Source organism: Anoplophora glabripennis, unplaced genomic scaffold (assembly GCF_000390285.2).
Source record: "Anoplophora glabripennis isolate ALB-LARVAE unplaced genomic scaffold, Agla_2.0 scaffold2, whole genome shotgun sequence".
Lineage (NCBI taxonomy): Eukaryota > Metazoa > Arthropoda > Insecta > Coleoptera > Cerambycidae > Anoplophora > Anoplophora glabripennis.
In genome coordinates, this window is record NW_019416325.1 from 1,152,001 (window position 1) to 1,169,838 (window position 17,838).

A 17,838-nucleotide genomic window follows, 5' to 3' on the forward strand; every position below is an offset into this window, starting at 1 on the left:
AGTTATAATCGGTCAAACTTAAATATTTTTTAGATTTTCGTCGTTTTTAACATAATGATTATAATTCTTATTATTTTTTACAACAAATTGGTTCTTCTTAATAAAAAAATATTTGAAAAGTTTTATTTGTTAATAATAAATAAAGATTTTCACAACTTAAGTCAAAAAAGTAAAAAAAATCAAAAAATTTAACTTTTTGTTTTTTTTTTAAATTGTTTATTAATGATTTTTTGCATAAAATTTTTCATTTAAATTTTTCGAATATGCCATTTCGATGGGAAATTTAATTCTCTACAAAATTTTTCCTGTGAACTATACCGAAATTTTGCTTCGTGCTATATTTAAAAACAATACAAAAGTGCATTTTCACCTCTATCTTCAATTTCAACTCCCTAATTTAATAGCACTCCGCGGTTTTTTCATTTCATTTTTAATTACCCTTCGAACAAGTCATGTGATGAAAATCCTCGAACGTCATATTTCCTTCCTTTTTTGCAAAAAATTATAATTAAAACGTATAAGGATAAACACGACGAAAATCGAAATATTGGCTAATATAAGTTTCAGCGGCCATATATCAGTCAATTTTCATCCAAAAATACTTTACAACCTCTTCCTTTGAAGGAAATTTTACCTACTTTTTTTTCTATGAAGCAATGCCTAAACCTATCTTAATTAAAAAAAAAAAACTAGAGGTAAAAAAGTAAAAAAAATTGCTGTTTTTTCAAATTGTTTATTAACGATTTTTTGCTTAAAATTTTCCTTCTAAATTTTTTTAATAAGCCATTTCGATGGGAAATTCAATTCTCCAAATAATTTTCCCTATGAACTACAGCAAAATTTTGCTTCGTTTTCGAGCTACAATTAAAAAACTGAAAGGGGTGCATTTTCACCCCTATCTCCAATTTCCACCCTCTAATTTAATAGCACTCCGCGGTTTTTTCATCTAAAATGACCATTTGAACGATTCATTTAATAAAATATCTTGAACGACATAGTTCCTTTTAAAATCCTGTAATCAATAGCCTATACACCTAATCTAATTGTAAATAAATATTTTCAATTTGATAAAATAATACTACGTAACTTGTGTATTATTTTAGGATACGTGTTTGTGTAACACAAATAGAAAAATGTAAATTTTAATTTAATGTTTGTAGAGAAGGGCAAAAAACTTTCCACTTGGGGAAAGTTTTCGGTTTTGGAAACTTTCTTTGGACGTTTGTGAGAATAATGTAACAAAAATGTATAAAAAGCTGGTACTAAAAGGCATGAAATATCAAAAAATGTTAATTTCGCCATTTTCTTGAAAACTTTCTAGTTTAAGAAAGTCTTCATTTTCAGAAATGTTCAAGTATTTGTCCTTGAAAGTTAAAGCAATAACGTCAAAATACTGGAAAGCTTTAGGGACTATTTAAAAAAAAAATCAGAAATAGCAACTTTCCCATCGCTAAAATTTTCTGATAGAAATCCTCTAATCTAATCGAAAGATTAGTAAAAATGTATTTATTTTGTATTTTCCTTAATTTCTACTACCAATTAAGAATATAAATTGATAGTTGAATTTTAATTTAATTGCTGTAGAGGACAAAACATTTTCCACTTTAATTTTTATAAACTTTCCCAAGAGAAACTTTCTTCGAACATTTATAAGAATAACGTAACAATCATCATAATCATAGTTAAATGTTAAATTCCCCATTTGTAGCATTTTTTAACGGCAAACAAAAGAAACTTTCGGGAATTTGAGTTTGGAAACCAATATTAAGAAAACGTAGGAGCGAAAAAATTTGAAATTTTTACTAACGATAAGTCGAACCATTGCCTTTAGTACTGTGAAAAAAGCTGTTCTTTTTTTATTTTTAAGCAAAACAGAGGTCGATCATTGCTGTAGCAGGCAGTGGCGGCTCAAATATTTTATTTGTAGAATAATTTTTTGGCTTTATTTTTATTGGCTACCTGATGAAACTCTTCGGAAATATTAGGAGTTTTTTAATATTATTTTTAATCTGTCTGGTTTAGTGTTAAGTGTTACCGCTAAAAAATATCCTTGGATAATCCCCAGAAAACATGTTTTTAAAATCGTTAGTGAGCAGTAAGTGGCATATGTATGTTATATCTTAATGTTATTTATGTATAAACAGTGTTTTCCATTGCGGTTTAAGCGGTTTGAAATGTATCGCAAAATAAACAAAACTATAGTACAGTAGTATTGTCTAAATTTGTCGAAAGATTAGTAAAAATGTATTCTTACTATTCTTTAAGAATTATTTGCTAGAATAGGAACTTTCCTATCTTTACTAAAAAAGATGTACCTATTAGAAATAATATTAATAATAAATATAATAAATAAAAATATATTTTTCTGTTAATAATCAAGTCAAGTGATATACATATCGAATACCACGCTGTTTAGATTCTATAATATTTAACATTTGTCTGTGATTACTCGCAGTGCAACTGTTTTATATGCCCTTTACGTGATAAAATATTAACATTATCAGGATAATCCACAATCGTATTTTGCATCCGGTGAGTAGGATTACCTCTGTTTCCGCATACGATGATATTTCTGTCTGTAATAAATACATTATTTAAAACCCGATTGTTAATAATAATCGATGGCTAAATGAATATTTAATATTTATTTAAATGCAATTTTATTTGGAGATGGTAACATGTTTATTGATTTTACTATTGCTACGTAAAATATAAGGATAAATTAAGTAGAGAATAATTTAATTTAATTATTTATGACAGTTTCAGAGTATTAAATACTCGTCGGCACCTTTTCAGCTAAATATAGTCGTATGTTGCTCTGACGATTGCGCGATTCTATGTGGGTTGCTCGACACCCTGTAGATAATCGAAATCGTCTTACTGCTCTCTAAACGTATCCTGAAATGTGATTTTAATTCGAGTTTCATCGCTAATTGCCGACCAAAATTATGGGTATATATGAAAGCATCGAGAAAGTGAGACCCAAAATCATAATTTTGTTAATAAATTTCGATAAGATACCGTTTTCTTCTAATTTGTTGTGTAACATGTGGTTTGTAAATTGATTTTTTAGGCTAATCGTAATTTAGATTCGTATTTTTTTTTAATTTATACAAGGCTTGTCTTCACTTTTATCAAAAGATATTGATGTGTTGGGAATCGGACAAGTTTAGATACTTTCTGTCCATCTCAGAATTTAGATCAAAACAATTAGTGTACAATAAACAAGGAGATTTAAACCGAAATAGCAAACTTTTCAATTTATTGCCCCTTAATTTTACAGTAGCTGAATTTGTTTAAACATATTCTCATATTATACCCAACTAATGGCTTTCTACTGATTAATGTATATACTGTTTAGTATTTTTTATGTAAATTTGTTTCTAAAGATGTTTTCAAATGTATTTGTTCTTTTCGTGCTTCTACCACTTCCCATGAAAATATACATAAGTCCGCAAGATACTTCTTGAGATAGAATTGCAAGAAGACCCCTGCGTCACTTTCTTGGAATTAACCGCATTCAACACCCGACGTAGAAAGACATTGGGACGTGGCGTTCGCCGTAGCAGCTTGCAGTGCACTTACTTAAATACATGTTTTTGTTTATTAATTTTTTTGTACCAGCGTTTTTATAATCGTATTATCTTGTAGGTTATTTATGATATTTTAATTCAAAAATTCTACTTTATAAATATTTTAATACCTGGCACGCCTCTACCGCGGTAAATTGTTACAGTAGTTCCGATAACAGAACTTTGTTGGCTTATTCTTTTCTTACAATTATGTCTCAACAAATATTGTACAGACTATATATAAATGTATATTTACAGTTAACTACTCTGACTTCACGAATTAGATTACAAGTTTTCATGTAAATTTACATTTGAAGTAATTAACAAATTTCATGACTGAATGTAAAGAAACACGGAAAAGATGTAAATAAATTTTAGGTAGATTTATTGCTATATTTAGCGTAATACACTTGTGCCATATTTAAAATGTATTAATCGTAATCACTCATGTTTTTACTATTTCTGATGTAGAAATACATAATGCATAAGTGTAAATTTACACTGAACTCTTTTCACTCAACGAATTCGAATATACTTTTTCATGTATACCTATTAATATTTTAAAGAGCCAACACAAGTGCAAAAGGTGTAAAATGACACGCTTGAAAAATTCATGTAGACTTGCATTTTAAATAATTAACAAATGATAAAATTACATGCTTAACATATACAAAAAATGTAAAGAAAATTTACACATTTACTAGATTTACTTTTTAGTGTACTGTTACATTTTGTATTATTTTTACATTATAAAATGTAGTCGTAATCTCACATGTATTTTTACCATTACATTTTGTATAATACTTTTACAGTGTAAAATGTAGTTGTAATCTCATTGTATTTTTACAATCAACTGTTTTCATATTTTTACGAGTAAAATTGTCCCTTTTCTTTTTGGCTTTCTTATCTGGGAAAAATGGTATATATCAAAGTTTTAGGATCTCAAAGACACATAAAAGACAACTGCGCATTTCTTTATGCAGTTGTTTTTTTTTATATATTTCTTTGAGATCTAATGTTTATTTTTACATATTTTTTTTATTTCTGAAGTAAAGCAAAGTAAGTTTTCGATGTATGAGACCATAATAATATAAATCATAATTTTATAATTTTACATAAAATTCTTTTGAATGCAAACTATGAAATTGTTATTTTATTAATTACAATATTTATAAAATAAGAAGTTTCCAGTATTTATGAAGAAAAAAGAATGACGCATTTCAGAATTTTGTTCGTAATACAATGATTTGGCTAAAGATAAAGCTTCAAAATTATCTGTTGCTTAAGCTGTTTTGTCAGTAAAATTAGGGTCATAAAAAACTTAATCAAAATAAGATCAAATATTATATTATCCAGTTATCGCTGAAACAATACCGTGATCTTCCTTACTACTGTTTTTGCTTATCTTATGTATAAAGTTTAAGATGTAAAGCCGTGTAAATATTACATATCCCGTCAGGAAATTTTAGCATTCTCATCGATGCGAAGAGCAAGTACTAATTTTTAAGCAAAACGCTTCAGTTACCGGTAAGAAGCGAAGGAACAAACTTCCGGTAGCCAGTGCGCGCTGCGGGTGCGGCCGAAATTGATTCGCGATTTTAGCGGCAGCGACAGCGCTTATCAGCAAATAGCCGGCAAAGTGCAGAAGATTGCACTTAGTGGACACACTCGTAGACACTGGACTGAAACACTGAACATTTGAACAGTGCAGTTTCGGCACCTCAGCACCGACAGAGATAGCCTGGCGAACAGGTCGATGATCTTATTCTGTGGCCCTGCATACTTACACAACTGCTGGCAGTTTTTGCACAGCCAATTCGTAGAAGTTGAAGTATAGCCGACCTGTCATTCAATGCACTTGTACCAAAACTGAGGCAGATTCCTAAGTCTGCTATATCACCCCATTTATCGGCCTTCGGCCGATCTTTTCGATGTGTACGCGACTGCAGGTACGCGGAAACGGACACGTTACCTATTTACAGTAAAACATACTTATTTGAAAGTGTGGTTAATATTGTTATATTAACCACACTTTCAGATAAGCATGTTTGGTGTTCCAGATAAAACAACGTCATATCAAAAGCTCTCGTTTTTGAAATAGAGAGTGTTAAAGTTAATCTCCAAATATCATCAACACGAATTAAGACAGTGAAACGAAATTTGTATGTACAAATGTTGTAGTCCCTTAAGGAAAGCTTAATGTAAACCGAAACGTGCGCATAAGTGAATACATCATATTTTACTACACTTTCGAGTCATCGGATTTTGCTATACTGTCGATTTCAAATAATAATAAATTTTAGACAGTGAAACGAAATTTTGTATGCACAAACTCTTTGTAAATAATATTAATGTTGTTGAGGAAAGCTTAATGTAAGCCGAAACGTGCGCATAAGTGAATTACGTCATATTTCACTACACTTTCGAGTCATCGGGTTTTGCTATACTGTCGATTTCAAATAATAATAAATTTTAGATAGTGAAACGAAATTTTGTATGCACAAACTCTTTGTAAATAATATTAATGTTGTTGAGGAAAGCCGAAACGTGCGCATAAGTGAATACATCATATTTCACTACACTTTCGAGTCATCGAATTTTGCGATACTGTCGATTTCGAATAATTATAACTTTATCAGGAAATTTAAAACTGCAGACCAAATTACATAATTAACCTTTTTCTAATTTAAACATATTTTCTTATATAAAAATTTACCCTTAAAGATTTTGTTTTTGAAGCAGTGTTAATTTTTAAAAAAACATATATTTGAAAATATTCCACACTCTTTGAGACAGTGAAACGAAATTTTGTATGCACAAACTCTTTGTGAATAATATTAATGTTGTAGTCCCTTGAGGCAGGTTTAATGTAAACCGAAACGTGCGCATAAGTGAATACGTCATATTTCACTACACTTTCGAGTCATCGAATTTTGCGATACCGTCGATTTCAAATAATCATAAACTTTATCAGAAAATTTAAAACTACAGACAAAATTACATAATTAACCGTTTTCTAATTTAAACATATTTTCTTATATAGAAATTTACGCTTAAATCTTTTGTTTTTGAGGAAAGAAGTGTTAGTTTTTAAAAAAACATATATTTTCGCGTTGAAATTTAATTTTTTCGCACTGAATTTGAATATACTTTTTAAAGCTAAATCTGAGAACAAAAACCTCAGGGGCAAACAAACGTTTGTATAAGAAAATATTTGTAATTTAGAAAACGAAAATTTAAAAAAAAACAACAAATTTGAAACAATTTTGGGATATCTTAGGATTTATTTTAACATACCTTACCCTTTCGGTGTTCGGAAGTTTAAAACATAACCTCAAAATCCACTCTTCACTAAACACAGCGTATTTTTAAACAAGCGACAAAAACACTTAACACCACTTCACAACTAAACTTATTAAAGTCTATACCGAACTCCAAACAGTTTTTTCTAATCAAAATTATTAAAATGTCGCCTAATATTGAGAATTTTATCCAGTGTATTTAGGTACGCATATTCCTGCCGATGATTAAAGAGACTTGAATCCTTTTTTACCAAGCACTGATAACTTTTTTAGCGTCATTTTATGTTTGTATTTACGTAACTCGATATTATTTAATTATATTGTGAGTTTTAATATTTACACGGCATACCATGTTACTCTTTGACATTTAATGTTTTATTATTTAATTAACGTTAAAAACTAAAATTTAGTAAAAGGATACAATAATTTAATTTTCATAAAATTTGTCAAAAATAAATACATTGTTATTTGTCTGCTCTTGGTATTCTCTAAACTTTAAACAGTATTATATTTTGTGTAGTTGTACGTGTTAACACATTTTGAAACCATAAGATGTCAAGAGATTTTCTATTTTCCCCCTTCTCTATATATATACAGCGTGAGTCTGACAGATTGGGTCAACACTAAGCTGGAGATACTAGACACAAAAATATTATGTTTGAGCTCAACATGCCTTATACCAATGTCACTGGTTTAAGAAATACAGGGTGTTCAAGGTTTAAATTTTACTCTGAAATTTCTCCTCGGTAATTGAGAAAGTTTTGATAGCACGACTCTGAAAATTGGTAGTGTTGGGTTTTTTGATGTGAGAATCACGAATTTGAAGCTTATTTTGACGTTGCTCCTAGAGGGCGCTAGTTTCACCGTATTATTTAGGTAAATCAAAACATATTTTTTATCTGTTGAGCTATGCTTAAAAAAAGTTAAAAATTTAAAAGAACGTTTAATTCTACATAAAAAATGTACTCTTGTTTAGGTCGCCTAACTTTATCGGTTTCTGTGATATTTGCATTTAGAAGTGCATAAGAGAGTAGTAATTTGTAGAAAATTGAAAGCAGTGGCGTACTATTTTATTTAGAAAAATATGCCACCAATACCCTGTTTCCCCGCCAGTGGAGGAAAAGCCCTCAGAATTTCGACAATGTTTACATAAATACACGTGCCCAATTTCAAATTTCACCAAAGAATTCATTTTGTGAATCACCCCGTATAATATAATCGCGGAAGTAAACATTTATTGTTCAGTACGATGCCTGAAAATGACAATGGCGATCAGAACAAGTGTAGTACCCCAGCAAACGACGTGGCAACTTTGCGAAATGTTTAAAAGCGAAAGAGATACAAAGGGCAATTGTAAACTCGATAACCCTACCGTTGGATTCTTAACTCTCCCCCATATAATGCCCGTACATTTTCTGTATTCTCAGATATAAGAAGATCTAAAACTAAATCTGCATGACTCATATAATTCCTTTAATCCGCATATAACAAGCATTTGGATGCCCGTTTTTTTAAGCTGTATTCTTAGTCTTTGAAATTAAATAAGCTCATCAACCTCAACTCTGCAAGACTTACAGAAATAATCTTCGTTCGTATACTTCAGTGGATTAAATTTTCATACAACGTATATTTTTTCGGGTCTTAAGCCTCCACGTATTTTACTTACCGGGCGTATCGTAAAACCTGTACTCAAGCCGAAGACATCAGTGTTTATTAGCCGTATTTTAGCATTTCGTTTTACGTTAAAGCAAAACCACGTTTTACGTCTGTATACTTTAATTAAAAGACACAAATATAACGGGAAAAAAAATTGGAAAGTATAGCGAAAAAAATTGGAAAATTAATTTACTAAAAGATAGTAAGCTTATTAGATAAAACATCTTAGGAAAAGTACTGCCAAGGCGTAGATTAGCTTATATCATTTGATTAGTAATTTTTCCATCAAATCACAAATCAGACGTGTGCCCAATTGCAGTAACACTTGATAGATATAACATTCAGGAATTCTGTTGCTTTTTGACCCCACTTAACCCAGATTAAACGCGCTAACTGTAGGCTAGCAACTAGCCAGATTTGTGCGACGCATCAAATTAGGGTTGCAACGAGACATTATTTTTGCTCATCGATTTACGTTCAGATTAAAGTCATAGACTCGCACAACTCTACAAATAGTTCAATGTGTCAATGAATGGCATTACCAACACGATGTCAGTAATATTAATGTGTTACGCCAAAGGTCCACGTAAATGGATATTCATAAAATTTACTACACTTTCAATTCATCAAATTTTGCTGCACTTTCCATTGCAATAACAATAAATTTCATTGAAGAACAACTCCCTACTCGATTCTAAAATTTAGACAAATGACCAACGCTACTAATCGATAAAACTAACGTCTTGAGGAAGGCTTCAATGAAAAACCGAAACATTCGCATAAGTGAGTACCGATTATATTTTTACTGCACTTGCGATTTAAAAAAAGAACAGTTTCGGAATGATCGACACTTGCAGCACTTTTTAAATAAAAAGCGATTCTATTTTAAATGACCCGTCATTTTTCAGGAAAGTATCAAATTAAGAGGCTAACCGTCTGATTCTCTCATTCTCTCATTACAGAGTCAGGCCCTAGCGCTAACTCGTAACTGTAAAACGCCGCCCCCGACACCAACGACTGCCGCCACTGAGAGGTCAAGCCGAGAATCCGCCGAAAGGGTCCTAACTCCTGCTCCGGCTCGATCTTCGACCCCGCTAGAGAATACCGTCTCCCCCCAGTCGGTGAAAGAAGAGTTTGACCCCTCCAAGTCCTCACCTTCCGGTAAGACATTTTAATATACACATAAATAAATCACGCTCGACGAGAGTACATGTTTTTTTTATGCGAATTTGTAAGGATAATTACGATAATATATCTTATCCTATTTGTTTATAAATAACGCAACGATATGTACTTTAACACCGTTTCCAATTTGTACAGGGTGTCTACCCATGTTGCAAAATAACAATAATTGTTGAAAAAAGGCAAAATAATCAAGTTTTTTGGATAATTTTTTTTAAATATTTCAACTGCTCCGAGGGCATTCTAATTTTGGTAAAGAAAACTTTAGAGTATAATAAAACAACATACCAAATTTAATTAAAATCGGTTCGATAGTTTTCGCAAAATAATTTTTCGAAAAATTCGAATTTTCAAAATGTTGCACAGCCTCAAATAAAGCATCTAGATACTTGAAAAATTTTTCACACAGAAAAGACCGCTCAACCTTTCAAATGGTTTTTGAAAAATTGAAATCGGTTGATTAGGACGGCCACAGTAAATTTTTAAAGTTAACACTCTTTTTTTTTATTTTTAAACAATTAGATTACATTTATCAATTTGCAATTTAGTTTTTACTGACAAACCGACTTTCGTCCGTCCGAACAACTTGCCGAAAAAGGTTCTGATCAACAGTTTCTATATTTCCTACAATTTGAGCTATAAAATTAAGTCTGTTTTCAATGTGACGCTCAGGCAAATACTCCAAATTGTGAATTTTGTAGTCATGATACCCATTGGTCTTAAATTCGTTGAACTGTTGATTTATCCAAATTAAATTCCCGGCTAGCCTGCCGTATAGAAATTCGTGGATTTTGTTCAAAATACTGTAACAGTCTAGCTGTTTTAACATTGTTTCTTACCCTTCGGTCAATTATTTGATTTTTCCTAACAGAAAATGCATCTTCATTTCGTCGCAAGGTCGCCTCCAATCTTGTAAAGGTTCTATGATCTGGAATGAGGCTATAGTGGTTTGGTCTTCAAGTGAGGAGAAAAACTAAGTAGCGTGGAAAACTTTATTCTACTAATTTCGCTGGTAACACGAGACACAACCGAGCAGGAACTAGTCTTCAAGACTTCTGCTTCGTGCCTCGAAATGTTTTCGGTTTTATCCTTGTCCCCAGGTACCTAATTTTGTTACCCTATCCTAATTAACACTTATCCGGGTCATTACCTACTCGGTTTGTGCTTATGTACCCTTATAAACAACAACTAATTTATGTTTACAGCCTACTTATTATAATCTCATTTGCTAAATACATTTATTTGGGATAATCTCGGATAATTCAAAGTATAATTTATATGGCTCGTAAATTCCCAGAAAGCAAAATATATTTATTGGGGCAGGTACTAAATGTAATTGTAGCGTACCTGGATACCTTTCTCGACATAACTCTACAACTCTTCTTGAATTTTTTTGTGACTCGCCGTAAATTAGCAACATATCAACTTTTTCTGAATGAGAAAACATTTTGTAAGCACAAAGTTATACGTTTTTCGTATTGAGGAATGACAAGTATTTTGTGACATTTATGTACTTTAAACAAAGAACATTTAATTATTTTCCAAAGACTACTTGATCCTTCCACCGCTAATGTGATTTTTAGGTGGTATTTCTTTTGAGACTCTTTAGGACAATGTTGCTTATAACTTTTAAACGGGAAGTAATAAAGAAAAATTTCTTTAATAAAAGTTTATTAGAAAAAAGAGAGCTTTTTAACATGAAAAAAAATTTCGAAAGTACTTTCAATTGAAAATGGAGCTTACCTCATCCCATTTAACACCACCTGTCCCAAATTTTATTTAAATTTTTTGTATCCTCAGTAGGCAAATACTATGGAGTTTGAGACATCCTGTATTACCGATAACACAATAAAAAATAACAGTGACCTAATAGGAATACCTCAGGGGTCTTACGTGAGCCCCATCTTATCCTGTTTATTTATAATATTATATTTATTTCGTATCAAACTTTTTAGCGCAGTTTCGAAACGATTGTATTAATACCTGATGATTCTGTCATGATATGTATTGCATATCACACTTTCAACTCAGTTTTGAATTGATTTTACAGCTAATACGCAAAATGATAATAATAACGTAATAGTATTACCTCAGGGATCTTATTGGAGACTCTTCTTATTATGTTTGTTTATAAACAATATTGTATTAAATTTTTGTTAGAGCGTGTGTACGTACATTGTTTTCCATGCCTCAAATCGGCAGTACGACATCAAATTTTGGCTGTAATGGAACGATTTCTCGGCTGGCGTGACATCAGCAATATCCGTCGATATCAAATCCTTTCGGATATCATATCACCTGAAGCCGGCCAATTCGGCCGTTTTATTGTGAGAAGCAGCCGACTAATCCCGGCGACGATGGCAATCCTTTCCCCTGGTCGCCCCCGGTGGGTCGGATTGAAGCGGATAGTGTGGCGTTAAGCAGATTATCTTCTCATGATTGATGAAACGGCTGCACTGGGTAGCGGGTACTCCCCGTACCAAAAACATTCAGTGATCGGATCAGGTATGCAGTCCGTTTGCCCATATGCCATGCAAGTTAGCCGAATCAGAGTAGTAGCTGAATCGAAATCCCGCAGCGTCGGCGACTGGACATTTCCGCAGGGCTCGGTTGCCCCCTACACGTTGCACTATTTTTGGTATATTCAAGTCCCATAACAGTTAAAATAAATTGAATAATTTAGTTCGACTTCTGATCTTCTGAATCAATCGAGATTTTATTAACCTTTTGAATAGATCAAAATAAAGTTAAATTTTACTGCTCTTTCAAATCAAACAAATTTTTACCGATCTTTTTAATTAATCGAAATATAAAGAAACTGCGTTTGTCTAAAAAAACGTTTCTATGTTTCAGACTGAGGAATTTTATATGTTTAACGTAAAATAGTGACCGTAATGCATTTGCTTAATCCTTTAAAATTCAAGCAATTTATTCCAAAAGATAGAAATAAACATACGCTTTTAACAATAACCTACTGATTGCCTATTGGACGAATGTCACACGAAAGAAGTATTTCCAAGCTATAGTCTAATCAAATTAGATTTGTACGTACCAAAATTTAGTTCAGTAAACAAAGACACGTAAAAATTCAAAATGGCGTCCAAAGTTTGTAGAAAAACAGTTTTTTTCATTAAAAAAAAAACTAAACATTCAATGGCTTCTGTTGGTCGTAGGATATTTTTTTTTAATTCGTAAAAAATTGTCAGGTTTCAAATGGCAATAATGCCATTCCGATTAAATTTCAACGATAAGAGAAAGATCTACATTTTTCGACCCGAAAAAAGAAGTCAAAGTTTCGGTAGATTTTTCGCATATTTCCAATTATTTTGCAATACGCGCACAATTTGCACAGGAAAGTACAACTCTTTGAGAAAATTTCAAGCCCAAGATGAGTCACGTAATATGATTTATTGAAACTCAAAATTAAATGTCATTTTTTTCGAAGAACTCAATTTTTGCAAAAACTATTCTTCTACTTGCCAAGGACCACATATTCTGAAAGTTTCCTAGAAAAATCTTTTTTCGTTTTAAAGATATAGAAGTTTAAAAAAAAATGCGATTTTTAGCCGTTTAGCAATAACTAATACATTTGTTTATCAATTGACATCGGGTTGTGCTCAAAACTTTTGTTATAAAAAGTTCTACAACTTTTCTCTAAAACATTTTTCTCTAAAAATTGCAAAAATGTTTAAAAAATTTTAAAAAATACCTATTTTATCCGAGTTTTTTACTTATTCCAGCAAAAATGGGCTTGCCCCCTCTTACATCCAAGAAGTGGGATATTCCGACAGATCCGCCCTGGTCTACTGTCGTCCTTACCCGGCAAAATTTTAATTTCGCCGTAACATTTTATTTGTTCCGGGCGACGGGGTGCCCCATTCTTTATCGTTCTTATTAGACCCCCCGAGCACGGCACTGCGTGCCATTGGTAGGCCAGTTAAAGCTGGATTAAGCTGAAGGTAGGGAATTAGAGGAAGCCGGGATTAGAGGGACCCTGGCCTTCCTCCCGCTTTGAGACGGGAAGTTGGGGATTAAACCTCGCGAGGATTAACATTCACGGGTATCAAATATAAAAGAAAAATTGAAAACATAACGCTGATATACCGAGTCGTAATTCGATATAAATTCCATTCACAGGACCCGTTCCTTTTAAAAGGCCAATTATTTAATGGTATATATGTACGGGGTAAATTGTTGTTCTATGCTAGAGGCCAAAGGAGAAGTGCACACGATACACCCTGTACATCGGCGCAATGTCAAACCAATTTTGTTATGGCTATCCATCGTACGTAATGATATACATTTTATTTTTTATTAATGATTAAAAAATCACTATGTTAGCTGCATTTTGACGTAAAACAGACAAAAAACATTAAGAACTGCTAATGCATCCAATCATAAGGTCAACTCGAATGAAGTTATTTAAGTACTGAGCATTAATTATCTACCTGCAATTAGCAAAACGGAAAATAAAAACACTTTTACAGCACGCTAATGCGAAACTGATTAATTCGTTAAATTTAATATGCATTTTTAATGTTAAGTTATAAAGTAGCTATGACTTAATAACGCTATTAAAAATGAATCAATTATTTCGTACAAACCGCGCTTACGATCGGTCATTAAAAAAATAATAATATATAATAGATACTTCTATTTATCATCAAGTAAAACGAACTTCAGAAATTATAGAGTGCACTTTTACAGCGTGTGAATATATTATATTACTTTTGTAGTACACTTTCACAGTATGTAAATTTACCATATCTTTTCAAGTACATTTATATTTTAAGACAGAAAGGTACATTACGTGCTATTAGCCGTTTTCGAGTAGCATTAAGGTTTACTGTTCGTTTCTTCCATGTACATATGCATGGAATACACTTTTACAGATGTAAATTTACTACAACTTTCGAACATCACAAAAATGTAGTCTTTTCAACCATTTTCAAATATTGTAAGAGCTTACTGTTTTGTACATAATATATAATCAAAATAAATTGCAAAAAATATTTAAGGAATCATGGAGTACACTTTTACAGCATGTAAATTTACTATATCTTTTCGAAGACACTAATATTTTAATACAGAAAGGTATATTATATTTTATAAACCATTTTTCTGTATCATTAAGACTTACTGTTTTACTATCTTGCTCTCTATGTACAGCCAAAGATACAAAATAACATTTATGAAACTACGCATAGAATACATTTTTACAGATGTAGATTTACTACAACTGTCGAAACACAGTTGTATCACAAACATGTAGGTTATTCTTTTCAACCATTTTCAAGTATTGTAAAAGCTTACTGTTTTGTACACAATGTATAATCAAACTAAATTGCGGAAAATATTTAAGAAATCATGGAGTACACTTTTACAGTATGTAAATTTACTATATCTTTTCGAAGACACTAATATTTTAATACAGAAAGATATATTATGATTTTTAAACCGTTTTTCCGTATCATTAAGGCTTACTATTTTACTATTTTGCTCTCTGTGTACAGCCAAATATACAAAATAACATTTATGAAACTACGCATAGAATACACTTTTACAGATGTAGATTTACTACAACTCTCGAAACACAGTTGTATCACAAACATGTAGGTTATTCTTTTCAACCTTTTCAAGTATTGTAAAAGCTTACTGTTTTGTACACAATGTATAATCAAAGTAATTTGCGAAGAATATTTAAGAAATCATGGAGTACACTTTTACATCGTGTAAATTTACTATATCTTTTCGAAGACACTAATATTTTAATACAGAAAGGTATATGTGTTTTAAACCGTTTTTCCGTATCATTAAGGCTTACTGTTTTGCTGTCTATGTAGTCAAGGAAAGCTACAAAATGGTATTTACAGATGTAAATTTTCTGTAATTATTCTTGAACCACTGTCGTATCACAAAACTGTAGGTTAGTTTTTTTACCGTTTTCCTGTATAATTAAAGTTGTTTACTGTTTTGTCCATAATGTACAATTAACAAAGCTGCAAAAATATTTAAGAAATTATGAAGTACAGTTTTACAGATGTAAATTTACTACAACTGTCGAAACACAGTTGTATCACAAACATGTAGGTTATTTTTTTCAACCATTTTCAAGTATTGTAAAAGCTTACTGTTTTGTACACAATGTATAATCAAAGTAAATTGCGAAGAATATTTAAGAAATCATGGAGTACACTTTTACAGCGTGTAAATTTACTATGTCTTTTCGAAGACACTAATATTTTAATACAGTAAAGTATATGTGTTAAACCGTTTTTCCGTATCATTAAGGCTTACTGTTTTACCATTTTGCTGTCTATGTAAAGTCAGGGAAAAGTTACAAAATAGTATTTACAGATGTACATGTAAATTTACCGAAGCAATCGCAGTTTAAGACAAAAGGGCGTGTTACACTTTCTTAGCTGTCTCTCAGTATTATTAAAGTTTACTGTTTTGTATTCTAATGTACAATAAAAAATACTTAAGTAAGTATGAAGGACACTTTTACATATGTAAATTTACTATTACATTTGAAACATTTATGACAAGACGGAAAGGCATGTTTTTTAGTTACTTTCTAGTATTATTAAAGAGATGTGTGTCCTCTAATGCACAATTATAGTAAAATCCGAGAAATTATGGAGTAGGTACACTATTGCAAGAGTAAACTTAGTATTACTAGTTTACTTGCTTAGTCTTTCTGTGGTCCTCCCTTGGAATGAGTAATCCGCGATTTGGATCGGGCGAAGGTTCAAGTCCGATTACCGCCCCAGACAAATACAGTATGTAGACACATAACGTATTTCTGGAAAATAGCGATAACACGCACCAATGGCTAAACTTAATCCTTAACTGAATTAATCATTATATTATTGGGATTAAGCGGGCGAGTTGAACAGGTTTATGCTTGTATTCATGGCGGGCAGCGCCGTCGTGCGACCTCAACATATCGACAGATTAGCGGCCTGTCTGATCCGGGCTCAGCCCGAGCCCTAAGCTTAAACGTCGCCAAGGTGATTTCCATCGTCTTTTTTACCAGCCCCAGATCCGAAAACACATTGCGTTATTAAGAGATTAAGCCGAGAAGTACAGCCGCGGAGTTCGGAGTCTGTACGTGGTTTCTCTGACAGTTTTAAATCACATCCGACACACAGGGTGACCAAACCGAAGTTACACGGGAGTTTCTGAAAATGGGCGCCATAAATTTTGATTTTTTTATTTGGTTTCGCGTGTTTAATATGTATAACTGTCCTCATATTAGATATTACTAGCGCTACTATCGGCCGCTGCTGGGCACTGCCAACTTAAAAACATAACAAGACATGAAATATTGTCAATGGGCTCATTTACTGTATTTTTTTTAATTCAGATTCAGAAAGTACATATCGCAGTTCCATGTGCGAAAATTCACATTTTTACAACAATTTCTCCTTTAAAATAATTAATGAAAACGCATGAAAACGTCCGGAAGCCATGTTGTGACTTCAACTCACTCGTTAGGGGGCTAGCCCCCACACAGCTGTGTTACATACACCAATAAAAAAAAAATTATTTTTTCTCGAGTAATCTTTTGATTTCTTGACAACCGACAATCGTAGCTCAAGAACATTTTTTAGAGATCTTGAAACTAGAGACTTCAAGCTTCAAAACGCTTTTTTGTTTATATCCATACGACAATTTTTCAGAGATATACAGCCTTTTGAAAATCACTAAAAAATTCATAAAAATTTTTTGTTTCTTTAATTTTTTCCATTAGTGTATAATAGGCTGCATAATTTTTTTAATTCAACTTTTACAATAAAAATATTTCGAACAAGGTTTCACGGGGGTCAAATTATGGTGACCTTGAAGTCAATTATCAAGGCCATTTCAAGGTCAACCTAGATTTTTTTTATGAAAATCCTTATTTTTTATTACAGATTGGTATCTGCGGGAAAAATACGTAATTTTTGTATGAAGCTTTTTTTGAAAATGCTTCGTTCTCTCGCCAGAGTGCGCTATACTTTTACTGTTCCATTTGAATTCTCGGGCTAATATCTCAAGAAATAAGCAGGACGGTGAAAAATATTTCCAACAAAAATTGTCAGGCTTCGCGAAGGATCAAATTACCGTGACCTTGAAATTAA

The 17,838-nt window shown here is 31.9% G+C and overlaps 1 protein-coding gene across 2 annotated transcripts in view; it reads left to right on the top strand.

Annotated features, from left to right (window-relative positions):
- The window catches only part of LOC108916988 (DNA-binding protein SATB1), a 48,956-nt gene that overhangs the window by 8,483 nt on the left and 22,635 nt on the right, over positions 1-17,838 (top strand). Inside the window, exon 2 of one of the 2 annotated variants that reach the window (XM_018723382.1) lies at positions 9,493-9,691. The exons of the other annotated variant lie outside the window; for it this stretch is intronic. Within the exon in view, the coding sequence (XP_018578898.1) occupies positions 9,493-9,691 (199 nt within the window). The remainder of the gene's footprint in view (positions 1-9,492; positions 9,692-17,838) is intronic. 2 annotated transcript variants of the gene reach the window in all.